General features: G+C 39.2%; 1 protein-coding gene across 1 annotated transcript in view; it reads left to right on the plus strand.

Annotated features, from left to right (window-relative positions):
* The first annotated feature begins 158 nt into the window (after positions 1 to 158).
* The window catches only part of cwc27 (CWC27 spliceosome associated cyclophilin), a 49793-nt gene continuing 28535 nt past the window's right edge, over positions 159 to 21416 (plus strand). The window contains exons 1-10 of the mRNA XM_053241105.1: positions 159 to 457; positions 667 to 763; positions 1785 to 1897; positions 3477 to 3620; positions 6329 to 6427; positions 6509 to 6609; positions 7633 to 7702; positions 9151 to 9230; positions 9387 to 9414; positions 9516 to 9691. Of these exons, the coding sequence (XP_053097080.1) occupies positions 416 to 457; positions 667 to 763; positions 1785 to 1897; positions 3477 to 3620; positions 6329 to 6427; positions 6509 to 6609; positions 7633 to 7702; positions 9151 to 9230; positions 9387 to 9414; positions 9516 to 9691 (950 nt within the window). The 5' untranslated portion in view covers positions 159 to 415. The remainder of the gene's footprint in view (positions 458 to 666; positions 764 to 1784; positions 1898 to 3476; positions 3621 to 6328; positions 6428 to 6508; positions 6610 to 7632; positions 7703 to 9150; positions 9231 to 9386; positions 9415 to 9515; positions 9692 to 21416) is intronic.

The raw sequence follows: 21416 nt of genomic DNA on the forward strand, positions 1-21416 counted from the left end.
TATATAAATTCTCTAGTCAATAAAGCACACTATTATATTTTATTGTTCTAAAATAAAACAAGAAAAATCACACTTTTGCATCTCCGAGCCACTAGATGTCAGTACACTCACTTAATGCGCCGTTCTCTCTATTGTTCCGCATGTTGCTGTACGGAAGAAAAAAGCTGTGACACCATGAATGAATCCTAAATGGCGTCTTTTTTTAAATCAAGTGCACTACATAGAGAGTAGAAACCTTTATTTCATATCATATGTAGTGCACTTTATTTAGTGAATTTATTTAGCAGTGTTATTTAGGATAGAGCAACAAACGCAGCACACTGCTGTATTTTGCGTGTTTACGTGTTTTTGTCAGTGTGTTTATTAGTGTGTTTATTCCTCTTAAAATTAATTTAACAGCTAATAAACCTTCAAAATGAGTAATATTTATATTCAGGAGCCACCAACGAACGGGAAGGTGAGTAGCTCATTAAACTAATGAAGATTTTTTTTGTTGCTCGACTTTACAGATGAGAAACAGCTGAACGCGTCACACTGAGACTTTAGCTTTATAGAGATTAATATTTCAGTAAAAAGCAGTAAAAGTGAGTAAAAGTGTAAAATAAGAGTGAAGAGATAAAGTAATTATCAGAGCTGAATGAATCATGACCTTATTCCTCCCCTCAGGTTTTAATAAAGACCTCAGCAGGTGATATAGATGTAGAGCTTTGGTCTAAAGAAGCTCCTAAAGCCTGCAGGAACTTCATTCAGCTCTGTATGGAAGGTAACACACACACACACACACACACACACACACACACACACACACACTCACACCTGTGCATTTACCTGCACACACACACACACACACACTCACACCTGTGCATTTACCTGCACATTTACCTGCACACACACACACACACACCTGTGCATTTACCTGCAAACACACACACCTGTGCATTTACCTGCAAACACACACACCTGTGCATTTACCTGCAAACACACACACCTGTGCATTTACCTGCACACACACACACACACATCTGTGCATTTACCTGCACACAAACACACACACACACACACTTGTGCATTTACCTACACACACTCACACTCACACACACACACACTTGTGCATTTACCTGCAAACACACACACCTGTGCATTTACCTGCACACACACACACACACACACACTTGTGCATTTACCTGCACACACACACACACACACACACTTGTGCATTTACCTGCACACACACACACACACACACACACACACATCTGTGCATTTACCTGCACACAAACACACACACACACTTGTGCATTTACCTACACACACTCACACTCACACACACACACACACACACACACACTTGTGCATTTACCTGCACACACACCCACCCACACCCACTCACACACACTCACACTCACACACACACACACACACACACACACACACTTGTGCATTTACCTGCACACACACCCACCCACACCCACTCACACACACTCACTCTCACACACACTCACACTCATCTGTGCATTTACCTACACACACCTGTACTTTTACGCACGTACACACACACCCACACACACCCACACACACCTGTGCATGTACCCACACACACCCACACACACACACACACACCTGTACATTTACCTACACACACACACTACTTTTATTTCCTATGATGTGTGAAGTAACAGAGATTAATAATTGCAGCAGCTATAAAAATGGATATAAGATGAAAATCCTGACTGTAATAATCCAGCTTTATTCCTGTAATGAAATAAACTCCGCCTTTCTGACAGGTTACTACAACGGAACCATTTTCCACCGCGTGGTTCCAGATTTCATCATTCAGGGCGGTGATCCGACTGGCACTGGGACCGGGGGGGAGTCTGTCTACGGCCGTCCTTTTAAGGTGAGAAGGAGGCGTGGCCTGTGTACCTGTCAGTGTTAATGGGGGGCGTGGCCTGTGTACCTGTCACTGTTAATGGGGGGCGTGGCCTGTGTACCTGTCAGTGTTAATGGAGGAGGCGTGGCCTGTGTACCTGTCACTGTTAATGGAGGAGGCGTGGCCTGTGTACCTGTCAGTGTTAATGGGGGGCGTGGCCTGTGTACCTGTCAGTGTTAATGGAGGAGGCGTGGCCTGTGTACCTGTCACTGTTAATGGAGGAGGCGTGGCCTGTGTACCTGTCAGTGTTAATGGGGGGCGTGGCCTGTGTACCTGTCAGTGTTAATGGGAGGCGTGGCCTGTGTACCTGTCAGTTCTTCTTCATCCTCTATGTTCTATATTGGAGCACAATCTTGTGCTTTCTGGTGTGTGAGTGTGTGTATAGTTTGTGTTTCAGTGTTGTGTGTGTGTGTGTGTGTATGTGTATAGTTTGTGTTTCAGTGGTGTGTGTGTGTGTGTATAGTTTGTGTTTCAGTGTTGTGTGTGTATATGTATCTGTTGTGTTTCACTGTTGTGTGTGTGTCTCTAGTATGTGTTTCAGTGAGGTGTGTGTATAGTTTGTGTTTCAGTGGTGTATGTGTGTGTATAGTTTGTGTTTCATCGTTGTGTGTGTGTGTATAGTTTGTGTTTCAGTGGTGTGTGTGTGTGTATAGTTTGTGTTTCATCGTTGTGTGTGTGTGTGTGTATAGTTTGTGTTTCAGTGATGTGTGTGTGTGTATAGTTTGTGTTTCATCGTTGTGTGTGTGTGTATAGTTTGTGTTTCAGTGATGTGTGTGTGTGTGTATAGTTTGTGTTTCAGTGATGTGTGTGTGTGTGTGTATAGTTTGTGTTTCATCGTTGTGTGTGTGTATAGTTTGTGTTTCAGTGATGTGTGTGTGTGTGTATAGTTTGTGTTTCAGTGATGTGTGTGTGTGTGTATAGCTTGTGTTTCAGTGATGTGTGTGTGTGTGTATAGTTTGTGTTTCATCGTTGTGTGTGTGTGTATAGTTTGTGTTTCAGTGATGTGTGTGTGTGTAAAGTTTTATTGTTAATATGGCTAGTCAGATTGCAGGTAAACAACAGCACAGTATGATAAAACTGTGTGAATTTTGAGCTGTGAGGAAAAGCCATGAAATTCTTCAGGATGCATCACATCGTCTTTATGGAGAATATGCGTTATTACCATCTGGTCGAAGGTACAGGGTGCCATTATTACGGACTGCCGTGCACAAAGATCTTTTATATCCTCCAGTATAGCTCTGTTAAATACATTTTTGTGATATCACAGTTGTCATTTTACGCGTATGGCAGTGATTCTGTCGTTGTGAAAGGGATGTTGTTTGATGCTGGTTGTATTTATTTGTAATGTGTTGTAACCTGTTGATGTTTGTTTGTACTTGTTAATTATTGTTGTTGATTACTGAAGAGTTGCCACAGATACAAAAAGAATTTCCGAAAGGACAATAAACTAAACTAAACTAAACTAAACTAAACTATAGTTTGTGTTTCATCGTTGTGTGTGTGTATAGTTTGTGTTTCAGTGATGTGTGTGTGTGTGTGTGTGCAGGATGAGTTCCACTCCAGGTTGCGGTTTATCAGGAGAGGTTTGGTGGCGATGGCTAACGCTGGACCTCACGATAACGGCAGCCAGTTTTTCTTCACTCTGGGCCGAGCCGACGAACTCAACAACAAGCACACTATATTCGGAAAGGTGACTTTACACACACACACACACACACACACACACAGACACACACACACTCACATCACTGAAACACAACACAGACACACACACACAACGCTGAAACACAACATATACACACACACACAGACACACACACACAGCACTGAAACACAACGTATACACACACAACACTGAGACACAACGTATACACAGACACAGACAGAGACACACACACACAACACTGAAACACAACACAACACACACACACAGACACACACACATACAGCCCAGGAGTCAGCTCAAGGCATTTAAGATTCGCATTTACACTGAAGAAACTCATAAAGATAAATCTGCATGATGATAATGAATAATAATATTTTAATCTGCAGTAAAGTAAATGAGATTATGATCAGAATGTTAGGTTTATTTCAATTTTATATTTCTAGAAAAAACTTTTTTCCTCATTTAAAGCTTAAATTTGTCCTGTTTCTTTAAATTATTTCAATCGTAGAAATAAGAAGAAACTTTGTTCCTGTAGAACTAGACAATTTTATGCTTTAAATTAAATTAGAGAAATGTTTAGAAAGAGGATTGTTAGTGTTATTTTTGTGTTACTGTAATCTGTTAATGAGAAATATTGGACAGATTAGAGTAGATTCCAGAATATTTTCACTTAGTAAAATATTATTTTGCAGCGCAGCAGTTAAGTAAAAGAAATAATAATTAGATGAAATAAAATCTGTTGTTTAGTGGAGAGGCGTGTCGGTTACACACACACAAGCCTTTAATGAGATAAATAACGTCATGACATTTCTTTTGTGGATTTAATCAAATTCAGATGAAATTTATTTAATTCAGTGTAATACTTCTCAAAATACATCTGAAGTGTAAACAGTAAAACTTTCCTTCTTCTGATCCAGAACTTTCCGTCTTCTGTGGACGAGCTCGTGCTGTGAAACTGCTTTCTGAAAGTGTGGTCTGTTATAAACCTTAAAACGTCTCGCCGCAGAAACGGATGAAAAACGCAGCGTTTCTATAAATCTCAGTGTAAACAGATTCAGTGTGTGTGTTTCTCAGACCGGTGTCTTTAATAAACACTCCTCGTCTGTGATTAAACTCTCACGCTGATCAGCCGAGCGAGTTTCCCGTGTGCGTCCTGCTCGCTTCACACGCAGCGACATGATCACGGTACTGTATAACGCGGTAATTTACAGAAAACTACAGGCACGATATTGTATTAAGATTAATATGTGATATAAAGTGTGAGGCTTTATAACAGCTGTAGCTGATTATAATGTCCACTTTACTTTCTTCTAACACACTCCTAATAAACACACAGTGTAGGTGATGTAAAGCACAGCAACGCAATAACAATCAAATCTAAAGCTTCATCATTCAGCGAGGGATTTCATTTAATCGTGGATTTAAACACTATAGTTATATTGAAGTGTTTCGATGCGAGAGCTGCTCATACGGCTGAGTGCAGACGTGTTCAACGCTTCAGAAACACTATTTATAAACATTTATATTTATGCTTTTAGCACTGGACATTGTCACAAAGCAGCTTTACAGAAATATATACATTCAGGATATAAATTATAAATGAATAAATTTATCCCTAATGAGCCTTGAGAGGCTGTGAAGGAACCTTGAGAGGAACCAGACTCGAAATGGAACCCATCATCATCTGGGAGACACCGGATAGTGCGATTATAAATCATTCCCTTCTATAACTGTGTGCCACAAACAGTGAACAAATAGTGCAGTTGTGTAACCAGGAAATTCATCACAGTTTTCACATGAAGACTGTTTTGTTGACGTTATCAGCTGTTCACTGACGGAGACTTGAGAGACAAACTGTTCGTGGGAATTGCAGTCCTAAAGCTATGATAGCAACTGCAGTCCTAAAGCTATCTTCATGGTTTCTGAGTGGAACCATCTTCAGTAATCTCGGTGATCTTCAGGCTGTCCGTGTGCGTCCATCCTCAGCAGCAGCGAGTGATTAGAAGTGATGAGAACTCTGAGAGCTCCAACTAGAAGCAGGGCATCAGGATGGACCAGGCAGGTCCGGAGAGCAGAAGGGATGAGGATCACTGGCATCTCAGTGGAGAATTCTGGACTGAGCTGAACTCTGTATTTCAGCTTAGCACACATGAGAGCTAACATGGGCATATAAATGAACATTTAAACTATTTTAGCTATTTTAGTTTCCATGGCTTTAAATCATAACCATAATGTACTAGTTTGGCTAGTTGAGCAATACGCTGGCAGCTCACTTCTGAGCGACATGTCAGAGGAAGTAGCATCTCATTCACAGAAGACTCCAGAAGTTCTTCACAAGAGCCCACGCTGCAGAGGACAAGAGAAGCATCACCCTTGAGATGATTTCCACGCTGTGGATGCGTCTCCAGCTCACACAAAACGTCATGATGTCCGTGTTCTCTTCCGTTCATTACTCCTACAGTGCAGCAGGGAACTCGAGGTGTTTTCAGCTTCTTCTCAGTGTAATTCTGGTGTGTTTCATGCGACAGCGCCTCCTAGAGGACACACTCGCGTTACATGTGCAAATATGAGTACTTCACTTGTGCACGACTTCCTGACGCTCACGCAGAAGTATCAGTCAACCTTTAGAGATGATCTGAGTTATTTCTCTGTCTTTAATGAAACATGTGAAGTGTTTGAGTATTTATTTCTGTGCCGATGTGATGAGAAGTTAACGAAGCGCCTGGTTTCAGGTGACGGGTGACACGGTGTACAACATGTTACGGTTAGCGGAGGTGGAGTGTGACAGCAACGAGCGACCGCTAAAGCCACACAAGATCAGATCTACAGAGGTACGTCCAGGTCTGATCTCTGGAACGTCTGATTATCTGTGAGATGTTTTTTTTTTAAAGCAGCTGTTTCCTCTTCCACAGGTCTTACATTCTCCCTTCGATGACATCGTGCCTCGTGAGATACGAGTCAAGAAAGAGAAACACAAAGAGGAGGGAAAGAAATCTCAGTCCAAGGCAACGAAGTGAGAGAGCGTGTGTGTGTGTGTGTGTGTGTGTGTGTGTGTGTGTGTGTGTGTGTGTGTGTGTGTGAGATCATCACTGATAAGAACTGAAGCTTCAAACTCGGACAGGAAGTCTAATGCTGTGTTCATGACCAAGTGGGACCTGTGAAGTGTCTGAATTCCCAGTAGGAAAGATCCGTTTATACAGCTCATACTTCCAACTTGGAAAGTTTTTCAAGAGCTTGGAATTCTCCGTGACGTCACTTCAACGTGGTGGCTCTTATAGTGAAGAAGTTAGAAGAATTAACAGTGTGATTTTAAGATTTGAAGCTGACATTAGCGTTTCTGTTTGTATTAGAAATCACAAAATCCTGGATGATAATTAACATTTCATTTATTAAATTCATTTTCTGCAAGATTTTTTTGATCAACATGTTCTTTCATGTCATTTTCAGCAGCACTAACAGTGAATTATCACATCTACTTTAAAAATAAATCAAGCACTAACCAAATAACTCTTTAATTCCAGTTTTTCAAGTTGTACACACAGCATAAGAGCCGATATACAACTCTGTCGTTAAATAAAGCTTTAAATGACGCGACTGTAAAACAGAAATGGAAATCTGCAGGCGTTCCACAGGAAGAGTGTCGGAGTTCAGACGAGACAGACGCGAGAGAAAATCTTCCCAAAGCTCCTCTTATGGACTTTTTTAATACTGTTAAAAGTAGTTCCAGTTATTTATTTTACACTTTCCTGAAAGATTTGTGGTATCCATACGCCATCAGAGACGCACAACTACCACGAGAAAAGTAGTTCCATCTTAAATTATATTGAAACACCTTTAACTGAAGGATTTAATGAAGAAGTTTTACACAGAGTTGAACAGCTGCCCCTTAAGATCTATTCTATGTGAGTTTGGAGTAAAAAGAATAAAAAGTGCTGGAGTTTACCTTTAAAATGCAGCATGTTTTATTATGTGTTTTATTACTGTAAAAATAAAGGATGTCTCTTGATTTTCATGATTATTCTTTCTTTCTGAGCAGAAATTTTAGTTTGCTGTCATTTGGTGAGGAAGCAGAAGAGGAAGAGGAAATGGTCACTCAAGTCAGCCAGGTGAGCTTTTATATTTATTAAATGGACTTAAAATCATGCAGAGAAATAGGAAATGTAAAATATAATCTCTCCACAATGACCGTTATCGATTATCTGAGAAATATTTGGGTTTTGATGTTTTGATGTTTACTGCTTTAGTTTTTTTTGTATCGTAGTTGAGCAGCAAGGTTAGCGAAGTCTGTTTCTGAAATTTTCTGCCCTTCTGTAAGATAAGGAGGTGAATCACTGAGGCGTGTGAAGATTGATCTTGAGTTCTGCTAGATGCCAGAACATTTTAACTCCAAACCTGGTTGCCTCTGCCAGGAGGTTAGGGCTTGCTTGCAGGTGAATTTTTGAGCAGGAAGATATCTCACATGCACATTTAAATCAGCACAGAAATGATTGCAGGACCAATTGTAGTGTTTTTGCATCCATCTGAACGTCCATCTCGAAAAGCAGAATTAAAGAGGACGTCCAGATGCACACACCTGAGGATGTGAAGAAATGTTTTAAAATGCCCATGGATGAGAGTCTGAGATCTTCAACCTTGTTAGAGAGAGACATAATGTCGTTATTCTCACCTGGGGACAAGTAGCGTGACCAAAAATCGAACCTGAAGGGTGGCAATGATTTTGTAAATTTGTAGTTCTTTTTAATTGGCAGTACAATGGCATTTTTATGAAATTAAATAAACATCAGCCTCCCCTATATATATATATATATATATATATATATATATATATATATATATATATATATATATATATATATACATATATATATATATATATATATAATGTGTGTGTGTGTATCTATCTATCTGTCTATATATACACACACACACACATTATATATATACATAATGAAATTAAATGTTTCTACATTAAAAAATCCTATAAAGAGCAGTAAACAGTAATAAATGAAACAAAGTCAGTATTTAATGTGACGATCCTTCACTTTAAATAAATAAAGCAGTATCTGAGGTGCAGTGTGTGCAGTTTTATAAGGAAATGAGCTGGAAGTGTTACTGAGCATCTTGCAGAAGCAGCCACAGTTCTTCTGGAGACTTTGACTGTCGACTCGCTTCTTATTTCTGCAGCGAAACCCAGCAGCCTTCATTATGTTTTTATCTGAAAAGTGTCTCTTATGGAATCTGCTGCTTTCTTTACTGACATACAAACATTTTTCTGTAACGTTTCATTTTGTGCTGAAAAACTAATGTTTGGAATTTAAAATGTTTTTGTACTGAATCAATAATGTAGAAGTCAGAAAATAAACATCTATAACAAAGTTTGCACTAAAAAAAAAACTTTTGCTCAGCACTGTATATATAAAGCTCAGGAGCACTTGTTGTACATATATTAATTTTAAAGATGGGTGTCAATACTTTTGTGTTTGCTGCAAGAGCGATTTATTTTTGGTTCTTGGTGTATGTGTTATTATGTGTGAAGAATATATTTTTCTTCCAGACCATGAAAGGAAAAAGTAAAAGCAGTCATGACCTTCTGAAGGATGACCCCAAGCTGAGCTCCGTTCCCGCCGTGGACAGGTGATCAGACGTCAGACGCTGTGTTTAATTCATATCTTAGACGTTTCTATACAATTTCTACTGCGTATATTTGTCATTGTGTTCCTGTAGTATGGATGGAGCTGATGTATAGATGACATATAGATGCTGGTTGTAAAACCTGAAATTTTTTCACAGCAAAACGAGTCAAGGAGACGCTTCCGAGGTGTGTGCACTTTTATTATCCTGTGTTTTATTTTTTATCATCTTATTTCCAGAAATTAAAACTATCTCAACCCTCTCTCTGCTTCCGATCCTGCTGTCCAGGGAGACGATGAAACACAGGACCAGGATGATGATGATGATGATGATGACGACGACGACGATGAAAAAATGAGGAAGAAGGAAATGAGAGAGCGCATCTCAAAAAAGCTGAAGAAAGAGAAGGTGGAGGAGGAGAAGTCTGAGGCGCGGGAGGAGACGGAAAAGAAGAGCAGTCGCAGGTGAGAACTCGCTTCTAAAACTCAGGAGTTAAACCTGACCTTTATTCTCTGATTTCTGATCTAAGAACATATTCACCTCATATACAGTACTGTGCAAAAGTCTTGGCACCCTATTTTTTTTTTAGTACAAACTTTGTTATAGATGTTTATTTTCTGACTTCTACATTATTGATTCAGTACAAAAACATTTTAGATTCCAAACATTAGTTTTCCAGCACAAAATGAAACGTTACAGAAAAATGTTTGTATGTCAGTAAAGAAAGCAGCAGATTCCATAAGAGACACTTTTCAGATAAAAACATAATGAAGGCTGCTGGGTTTCGCTGCAGAAATAAGAAGCGAGTCGACAGTCAAAGTCTCCAGAAGAACTGTGGCTGCTTCTGCAAGATGCTCAGTAACACTTCCAGCTCATTTCCTTATAAAACTGCACACACTGCACCTCAGATACTGCTTTATTTATTTAAAGTGAAGGATTGTCACATTAAATACTGACTTTGTTTCATTTATTACTGTTTACTGCTCTTTATAGGATTTTTTTAATGTAGAAACATTTAATTTCATTATTTTTGAAGGCGTCTTTACAGCATTTCTTTGCATGTGCCTAAGACTTTTGCACAGAGAACTGTATATATATATTCACCTCATTCACTAAATTCACCTCATATACACACACATATATATATATATATATATATATGAAACGTGGATTGTCACTTGCTGGTTGAAAACATTTTCTGAAATTTCAGGACTATGTACATTGTGGTGGTAAAGGTGTACTTCCTCTGGTGTCCTGCAGGGGGCAGTAGCATCGCAGTAAACAGTGAAAGCAGCATGTCGCGTGTTCTGTTTTTCATTTTCTTTAAGAGGAGCGATGATGTGATTTACGCCACTTACTAACCTAAAGGGTGTTACAGAATTGAATACGGTTCTGTCCTGGCTTCGGAGATCTTTACTCTTTTTCCACTGAGCTTTCAGAATCCAGCACGCTGTCGCTTACTGTTGCTGTAATAGTAACATAAATTTAATAAAAATAATAATAAAATTCCATCATGTGGATACGCTTTAAACCGGTCGGACACAAGCGAGTCTCATAACACTCATCACTGTAGATTATTCAGGATGTGACAGTAACACAAATATCGGTCCAGAAATAAACACAAAAAGCGTTCTTCTCTCGTTGATTAAATGTTACACATGATGTTAGAATAATTAAAAGCTCATGTTTACTTCATAATACAGATATATATATAAAAAAAGTAGAAAGTATTCTGCTTGTGATATCACAAGGAGTGTTTACACATTTCTAAGAAGTAAATATTTTGCAACAAATTATTTTAATATAAAAAAAATTAAAAATTGACAAGAAAAGTGCAGTTTTAAAATAGAAGAATAAAGTAAAATCAGCTGCATGTTGCTAATTTCTGTATTAAAAAAACTGAAACAGGAATTAAAGGTTAAATGAAGTGAAATTGAATCTTAGTAATGATTTTAAGGTGATGATTTACGTGGAATTGTGCTGATAGTTTTAAACGTCCTGTTTACACTCTGTTCCTCTTTTGTAGCTTTTTTTTTTTTTTAATACATATGTACACACATGTGCTGCTGAGTTCTGCATTCTGATTGGTCGTCAGGTGCTGATTAGTTTTCTATAACAGCAGCTCTGAGAGTAGCGCAGGTTTATATTAATGCGCTTGTTCTAATGCATTATTGTTTCTATAGCAACAGCTCATTCACAGGAACTCGTACAGCAGACGTTCCATATAAACAGATTTTACTGTAAGGAGACGTTTATTTAACATTGATGGAAGGAGTCTCCAGTGCCAGAGGTGAAGCTGAACTGTAAGTTTTCGGACGTCTTCAGGACAGAGGAGTTTACGCTTCTTTACGGTTTCTCACTAACATGCGGAAGAAGCTGCGTTTATTTGTCTTATTGACTAGAAGAGAGAGAATAAAGAGAGAGAATAAAGAGGCTGGTGAGGGAACGAGTGTTTATAGCTGCTGTAACGTAAGTGACAGCAGGAATCGACTCGTTTCACAGACATTAAATGTAACTAGAAACAGATAGAGAGTGTAATTGTTGGTGAGTTGCTGTGGTGTAAGAGGAATAAAACACTTGGGGACGTGCTGTTAGAGGAAAATAATCAACTTGAGGGTGATGCAGTAACTCCACTTCGTAATGTCCTCTTTAACAACCTGCTCTTTAGTGTTCGTGAAATCCTCGATGCTTCTTCAGACCTTTGTGAACTTTATTAGCTGAGTTTAGTTTAAACAATAGAATTGCTTAAAATGAAAATGACCTTTGCTTTGTTTTTTTGGACGTCACTGTGTGTGTTTCGCGGTTTGTTTTATGACTTGTCTGTGATATGAACTCGGTCTTGTTTAGATTTTGGCTCGATTTACGAACAAATAAGAACAAAAAGAACGCTTCTAACCCTAAAACTCGTCTGTTTCACCCCCAGGACATGATGAATAGGAGCACTAAACTCATTTCATTAAACACAACTGAGCTGAGATGTGTTAGGGTGTGTGTGTGTGTGTGTGTGTGTGTGTGTGTGTGTACAGTGAGTGTGCACTCTTTAGGGAATCCCTCATCTTCTCAGTCGGGGGTGCTAACGAGCTTTAATGACACTTATAACCCAATCTGGCAACCCTGAGGTGTGTAATTCTGTCTTTCTCACAGTGAATAATAGTGAATAGGCTTTTGTAATCTTTTTTTTTTATTCTCTTTGGGCACTGAAGTGTGTTTCGACACCCCATCTATTCCTGACTTAATGCACAAACACTCATTATATTTAACCATGAAGAAAAGCGAAAAAAAAGGTTGCATTTTATTTTTATTTTTTTCATCGCAGGAGGGAATGTTTGGAAAATCACAAGATAAACGAGTGACAAGAATCGATGATCATTGAGAGTAATAAATATGTGCCCCTCTGGATGCGTCGCTAGGGATCTAAATCTACATCCGTGTTTCTGTAAAGTGGTTTTGTGACGATGTTTATTGTTAAAAGTCTGACGCTCTGACACCAGCTGATGCTCCGTGGCGTACCCGTGGTGTACGTTGGCGCTGTATTGAACAGACGACGGCGATCTGGACGTATTTTCATGATGAGTGATTAAATCAGAGCAGACCACAAACTGTGAAAATATCAAGAGGAGGAAGTACAGCATCCTTCTACAATACAAGTCATCTGATAAAACATCTTTATGGTGTTAATACTTTATGATGTGTTTAATTAGCGAACATTTAGCAGAACATGGAATTGAATTTCAGAGAATCTTTTATTATAATTTTCATAAACATAAAGACATTACTCAGGTAATAATTCCGGTTACCTGCTAACAAGTAACGCAAAAAACAGTTCGTCATCAGTGACTTCACATAGAGCCCCTTTTTGGCACCATATCTGTTCAAAATACACAACGTTTCCCGTGGCTTTATAATATCGAAAATCAGTTAATATTCTAGATTTGACCGGAGTTGAGAATCCAGTTGCTGTGTTAATGACAGAGTTCTGTTCAATTTTATTTTTTCTGCTAACATATATTGCCATTTTGTGCTTGACCTAGCAGGAAATTTAACTCAAAGAGTCGTCTCCGGACATATTTAAAACCAAAAATAAAAATCTGAGAGAGAGAGAGAGAGAGAGGGAGAGAGAGCACTTCAGTTCAGCGAGCACTGAGCACTGAGACACACTGTTCAAACACCATAAACATCATACACCTCAAACTCAGCACGAGGAGCTCATCGCTAGCAGCACACCAACAACAACCAACATAAACACGGAGAAATAAAACACATTTTCATGATGAGTGATTAAATCAGAGCAGAAATAAAACGTTCCGTGACGTCCCTGATTGATTAATATTCATTACGGTGCTCATTTCAGTGAGCAAACACAAACACACACACACACACACACACACACACACACACACACACACACATGAATGGCTTATCATCCAATCGGCTGTTTGTCAGTGTGAATAATTTTCCAGTCATAATAAACTGGCTCCTGTACTCATTTAGCGGGATGAAGTAATGGCCAGCCGTCCCTCAGTGGCCCGCTGTTCTGATTGACAGCAGGCGAAATGCAGACAGACTGTAGAATATTAAACACAAGCATAATGTTTGGCTACAAGGCCCGTAACCCAGCGCAGCAGTTTGTCTTGGCCAGGAATCAAAGGCTTGGCTGGTGTGTTACGGTGTTGGTGCGGGACAAAGAGGGCATTGTTGCAGCACCGACTCACTTCCCAGCGAGGCTTTTCAGGAGCTCTAGAGGTGCAGAGAATGCGCTTTGGTGGCCTCCGACTGCTGGAGAAGATCTTCCACCACGGCCTGTGTGAGGCGGAGTTACTGCGGCCCTGCTGAACCGATTCATACACAGATTCAGAACCTTGTGGAAGGAAGGTGATTAGACCTGAGTTTGTGCTGCGATATTCACTGTTACAGTAAAATACTGACTTTTATTTCTCTTATACAACAACAATTTTCCATCGATTACAGTTTTTATTTATTAAACAAGTCCTACTTTTTTTGACGTTTTACTGAAGTTGATTATTTTCCTATAACAGCACGTCCCCAAGTGTCTTATTCCTCTTACACCACAGCAACGTACCAACGATTACAATTTCAATTTATCAATGAGCAACTCATCACACTTTATAGCCATACATTTTACAGATCACAAAACAAGTTAGTTCCTGTTGTCACTTACGTTATAGCAGCTATAAACACTCATTCCCTCACCAGCCTCTTTATTCTCTCTCTTTATTCTCTCTCTTCAAGTTAATAAGACAAAAATAATCGCAGCTTGTTCCGCATGTTAGTGAGAAACCGCAAAGAAGCGTAAACTCCTCTGTCCTGAAGACGTCGGAAAACTTACAGTTCCAGCTTTACCTCTGACTGTTACAAAGCGCTGACACTGGAGACTCCTTCCATACACGTTACAGAAACATCTCCTTTTTTAATCCGTTTATTATCAGTACGCTGCACACGTCCCTGTGAATGAGCTGTTACTACAGAAACTATAGATAAAGTATCAGAACGAGCGCATTAATATAAACCTGCGCTACTGTCAGAGCTGTGTTATAGAAAACTAATCAACACCTGACGACCAATCAGAGTGCAGCACTCAGCAGCCAAACACACAGCACTAACCCACCGTACTCACACTCCCTCATGTTATAATATAATAAAAGACAGATGAGCTTTATTTACAGAAAGTGATTTGGGATTCATACAATAACAGAATAGCAGTTTGTGGAACTTGAAGAAATTCAGCGTCACTTGCTGTAAATCCGTGACCCAGCGTTACACCCTGAGGAATCAACGATGTGCTTCAGAGTGGGTTTCTTCACTTCAGGGTCTATTTTAAATTTAAATGAAGTAGTGACATTTTTTTACTGCCTTTTTTCCCTTAACATATTGATCACATTTAGCTTTACAGTGTGCGCTACCCCAAAAGAAGTAAACACTTAATAAGCACTTAACGCCGTCGTCGCTGTCAGTGTCTGAGAGTCTGGAGGGGAATTAATGGAAAAACATGTCGGAGGCGAGTCCCAGCGCAGCGACGCAGAAGCCGCCGCTTTGGTTAAACGCGACGGGGCATGACTGAGGAAGCAAAGCACTTCCATATGGCTTTGGGACGCGGCGTTTACAGCCGTACTCTCCGCATCATTCCTCCTGCCTCACGTGTGCGATTCGATTAGCGAAAAAGAAAGTGTTTTAGATTATAGAGTTGGCGCAGATGCTCACATCACACACACACACTATTTCTATTATTATGACTGATTTACTTTATAATCCACAATAGCTGCAATAACATAAGTGACAACAGGAACTAACTAAATGTAACTATAAACGGATAACAAGTATGGTGTGTTTTTTAACTGATTAATAAAAGAATTTAGTTGTCAAATTTACTGTTTTAGGAAAATAATCAGCTTTAATTCCACTTCAGCACACCACTCTGTCGTGGATCGTTTTCCCAGAGCCTCATGATTTATTTTTTATTTAACCGCACTCTAAAAATCATCTCTAAATCACAAGTGGAAAAATGACTAGTCGACTACTTTAAAAAAAAAAAAAAAAAAAAAAAAAAAAAAAAAAGGGAACGGAGCGTAGTTTATGACCCAGTGATATTTAATTAAATGTTTCTCGGGTCATTTAGCTGCAGACTTAGAGTTCATTTAATAAAGTTAAGCCTTGCTTTTTAAAATCAGCTAGAGAATGCTTGTTTTTTTCCGACAGTAAGTGAATTAACATTCAGTAAATAATATTTAATTATTATTATTAGCGTTTCACACTTTTATAATTATGTGCAGTTACGTTATTTGGTGTTGACTGTAGTGTTAATAAAAAGTGTCTGCTAACTCCGATATAAAGCCTGGATATGAAGTATATTAGCAGAGAGTCTAATAATAAACACTAATGATGCATTTGGTATTTAACAAAACACAAGCATGAGCAATCTGAGAATAATAATAATAATAATAATAATAATAATAATATTAAAAAAAAAAATAGAGCTGTTGGAGTTTAATGACACGTTTAGCTTTCAGAAACTAAAAAATATTTTATATTAATTAAATTTACTGGAAACGATTCCAGTTCCTCACAATCAATTTGGCCCTGTTGTTGTTTTTGGTTTTTGGTGAGCAGTTAATGGTCTGAAGGTCTTTTTTGTTTTAGTCTGGAGCAGTGGTTAATTCCTCGGTGAATGGTATGCACATTATCAAGAGGAAAGATCAGGCGATGATAAATTTCCGAACAGATCTGCGATATGTTCAGTGGTTATAGGAGTCTATAAGTGTGCGCTGGATTTAGCTTGTCATTAAAGCACAGTTAGCGAGCTTCATTACCAACTGATGGATGTGGAAAATGGGCCACCTGGTTAAAGCGGCCATCTGAAAACCGAGCTTATTTTTACCGAAGGTGGGATTAAGGAGTGTGGAATGATGGAAAAATGATTTAAAGTACGGAGTCATGAGCAGAAGCAGAGAAGGAGGTGCAGCACTGAGAGGAAGACTTGATTAAATTAGCAGGAGGAGAGAACAGGTATTATTACAAAATTATTAATAGGCTGTGTAATAAGTCTGAAATAGACGTAGTTATTATAGGGTGTGTTTATAAAAAGATAAGTCCATCAACAGTACAGATTAAAAATTTATAATCGCTCGCACTTAACGTTTATTGTGACTTTATTGTGTAATATAGTGTTCACTTTCCCTGGTTTATTTAGCTATTTATTTATTTCCAATCTGATCATTCTGTGCATTCTGTCTGTTTAATATAACGAGTTTAGAAAATATAAAGAACAAAAATCTCTCATGGCGATAATAAATATAATCATACTGCGTGCTGTTACATACTACACCTTTAAATGATCAATTACACTTTTAAATAACATTACTGTTACTCACATTACTCACTGCACCTTTAAATGATCAATTACACTTTTAAATAACATTACTGTTACTCAAATTACTCACTGCACCTTTAAATCGCTCACTACACCTTTAAATGACTCACTACATCTTTAAATGACTCAATACACCTTTAAATGACTCACTACATCTTTAAATGACTCAATACACCTTTAAATGACTCACTACATCTTTAAATGACTCACTACACCTTTAAATCACTCACTACACCTTTAAATCGCTCACTACACCTTAAAATGACTCGCTACTTCTTTAAATGACTCAATACACCTTTAAATGACTCACTACACCTTTAAATGACTCACTACACCTTTAAATGACTCACTACATCTTTAAATGACTCAATACACCTTTAAATGACTCACTACATCTTTAAATGACTCACTACACCTTTAAATGACTCACTACATCTTTAAATGACTCACTACATCTTTAAATGACTCACTACACCTTTAAATCGCTCACTACACCTTTAAATGACTCACTACATCTTTAAATGACTCACTACACCTTTAAATCGCTCACTACACCTTTAAATGACTCACTACATCTTTAAATGACTCACTACACCTTTAAATGACTCACTACATCTTTAAATGACTCACTACACCTTTAAATCGCTCACTACACCTTTAAATAACTCACTACACCTTTAAATGACTCACTACATCTTTAAATGACTCACTACACCTTTAAATCGCTCACTACACCTTTAAATCGCTCACTACACCTTTAAATTATTCACTATGTCTTTATATTACCAATTACACTTATATATAACATTACTGTTAGTCACTACACCTTTAAATGACTCACTACACTTTTATTTTACTCACCGCACCTTTAAATGACTCACTACACTTTTATTTTACTCACCGCACCTTTAAAGAACTGTAGTCAGTGCTGCTTTTCCAGAGGAGCGTTTTTCATGTTTTCAAGTTCTTTATTCCTGCAGTGACAGAAACAGGTTTTGTAGTTTGTGTAGTTTGTGTGATTCCTGATCAGACCTCTGACCAGCTTGTGTTTTTAACGGAGTATTTTCTGGATGTAGCTTCTGGCTGTATGCTAGTTGTCGTGCTCGGGCTGTTCGTTTCTTGTCGATGACTGACCTCGGATGAACTGAGACAGATTATTCATTTGGTTTATGGAGTGCATTTGGATAATGGAGCAGCTCTGTAGTGCCGCATCAGCATTCATTTGATGTGATGAATTATTGCTCGTTACTGTGTTTATTCAGAACTGGGGATGTTTTTTGTGTTATTGAATTATTCAGGCTGGTGTGTATGGGTGGTGCAGACTGCAAGCAGAAACCTGCAAAACTAATACCCTTAACTGTCCAAGCTGAAATGTGATCTGTTATTATACACACACTCTGCTTTAGCCATCCACTTCAGGGACGCCGAGGACGCCGAGGACGCCGAGGACGCTGAGGACGCGTCTCTTCCCTCCGCTCTGCTAGAATTATATAACAACCATAAAAACGCTTAACCTTGTAAAGTCACACAAGCATTTCTGATGAACTGATCAGTGATTTTAAAGACCAGAGACAGACAGAAAGACAGACAGGCAGAGAGAGAGAGAGAGAGAGAGAGAGAGAGTGCGCAAGATGGAGACAGACAGGAAAGAAGGGACAGAGTGAAATTGAGAGAGACAAAAACAGAGAGACAGAAAGTAAGGGGATGGACACAGAGAGAAAGAGAGAGAGAGAGAGGGGCGACAGAAAGGAAAGGACAGACACCAAAAGAACGGGACATACAGACTGGGAGAGGGAAGCGAAGGAGACAGACAGATGGACAGAAAGATAGAGAGATAGAGATAGGGAGAGAGATGGAGACCAAGAGACAGAAAGGAAGGAACAGTCGGGGAGAGAGAGACAGGAATGAAGGGATGGTCAGACAGATGGAGAGAGACAGACAGAAAAGACAGGACAGACAGTCAGACAGAGAGAGAGAGAGAGAGAGAGAGAGAGACAGGAAAAAATGAAGAGAGTCAGATAAACGGAGAGAAAGAAAAAGAGAGAGGTTTAGGGAGACGTTGAGAGACAGACAGTTGTTGGTCTACAGCCAGTCAGTGTGTGTGTTTTGTTTATGAAAAGTAAATCACGAGCAGCTCCGCGGGTTTCTCTTATTAAATGTGTCTGAGCAGCGAGGTTCTAAATGACGAGGTTCTAAATGACGAGGTTCTAAATGACAAGGTTCTAAATGACGAGGTTCTAAATGACGAGGTTCTAAATGACAAGGTTCTAAATGACGAGGTTCTAAATGACGAGGTTCTGAGCAGCGAGGTTCTAAATGACGAGGTTCTAAATGACGAGATTCTAAATGACGAGGTTCTAAATGACGAGGTTCTAAATGACGAGGTTCTGAGCAGCGAGGTTCTAAATGACGAGGTTCTAAATGACGAGGTTCTAAATGACGAGGTTCTAACTGATGAGGTTCTGAGCGGCGAGGTTCTGAGCGGCGAGGTTCTGAGCGGCGAGGTTCTAAATGACGAGGTTCTAAATGAGATTCTAAATGACGAGGTTCTAAATGAGATTCTAAATGACGAGGTTCTAAATGAGGTTCTAAATGACGAGGTTCTAAATGACGAGGTTCTAAATGACGAGGTTCTAAATGATGAGGTTCTAAATGACGAGGTTCTGAGCGGCGAGGTTCTAAATGACGAGGTTCTAAATGACGAGGTTCTGAACGGCAAGGTTCTAAATGACGAGGTTCTGAGTGGCGAGGTTCTAAATGATGAGGTTCTAAATGATGAGATTCTAAATGATGAGGTTCTAAATGACGAGGTTCTGAACGGCGAGGTTCTAAATGACGAGGTTCTGAGTGGCGAGGTTCTAAATGATGAGGTTCTAAATGATGAGGTTCTAAATGATGAGATTCTAAATGATGAGGTTCTAAATGACGAGGTTCTGAACGGCGAGATTCTAAACGACGAGGTTCTGAGTGGCGAGGTTCTAAATGATGAGGTTCTAAATGATGAGATTTTAAATGACGAGGTTCTAAATGACGAGGTTCTAAATGACGAGGTTCTGAGCGGCGAGGTTCTAAATGACGAGGTTCTAAATGACGAGGTTCTGAGCAGTGAGGTTCTGAGCGGCGAGGTTCTCCTGCAGAACCGCACACTGTGAGTGACAGAGACCGCTCCAGAACCCGTCTGTGCCTTACACTTACAGCCCAACTGAGTTGTGAAACGACAATCACAGCCCTGCTGAATGGCTGTCATTGTAACTTTGTGTGTGTGCGCGCGCGTGTGTGTGTGTGTGTGTGTGTGTGTGTGTGTGTGTGCGCAAGTGTGTGTGTGTGTGTGTGTGTGTGTGCGTGTGTGTAGACAGTCTGGTTCCTCTTCAAAGCTTCGTCTCTTCTCTTCCCTCTATATTTACATCACTGCTTTCATTCCTCAATGAATTTTCTGTTTTTCTCTCTTACTCTCGGTCTGTCACTTTATTCTTTCATTTTCCCTCATTCTCTCTCTCTCTTCCAAACTAATGAGCCTCATGACTCTCTCTCTCTCTCTCTCTCTCTCTCTCTCAAAGAGAGATGGAGAGAAAGTGACATGGAGAATGAGACAGAGTGAAAGAGAGAGAGACAGAAACATAGAGAGAGACAGACAGAGAAACAGACAGACAGAGAGAGAGAGACGGAGAGATAGAGAGAGAGACAGTGGTCTTCAGTATGTCTCCTTTGTGAGAATCCTCCAATAGAATGTTTATTTTTCAGAAAAAGGTCCAAGTAGAACCTATTTAGGAAGCTAGAACCCTTAACCATCTAAAGAACCCTCGAGGAACCCGTTTTGATACGACAGGTTCATTTATTTTCAGGACGACGTGTGAAGTGAAATCTGCTCCGTGATTAAACTCTCACATCCGGACGTCTATAAAGGAACCTGAGCGAGGTTCTATCAGGCAGGGTTCCTTGCTTTGTTCCTCTGAGGAAAGCTCTGTGTGTTTCCCTTTCATGAAAAGTCTCAGGTAGAACACCTCAGAGACCCAAAGAATCTTTTATTTATTTATTTATTTATTTATTTATTTATTTATTTATTTATTTTGTATGACCCTGTGACTACAACTATCCAAAAAAAAAAAAAGATAGACCTCTTTCAGAACGCTAGAACCATGGACTATCCAGAACATGTCTTTAGAAGAGTGCAGGCACACAGGCTGGAGATCTTGGAGATCTTGGAGAGTTTTTTCTCTTTATTGTCGTAGCCCTCGTAACTATCTCTGACGTGTTTGTAAGAGAACCGAAACTCTGGAAAGGAAATTTGGTAGAACTGATTGAAC

This window comes from Pangasianodon hypophthalmus, chromosome 17 (genome assembly GCF_027358585.1).
Source record: "Pangasianodon hypophthalmus isolate fPanHyp1 chromosome 17, fPanHyp1.pri, whole genome shotgun sequence".
In the NCBI taxonomy this organism is placed as follows: Eukaryota; Metazoa; Chordata; class Actinopteri; order Siluriformes; family Pangasiidae; genus Pangasianodon; species Pangasianodon hypophthalmus.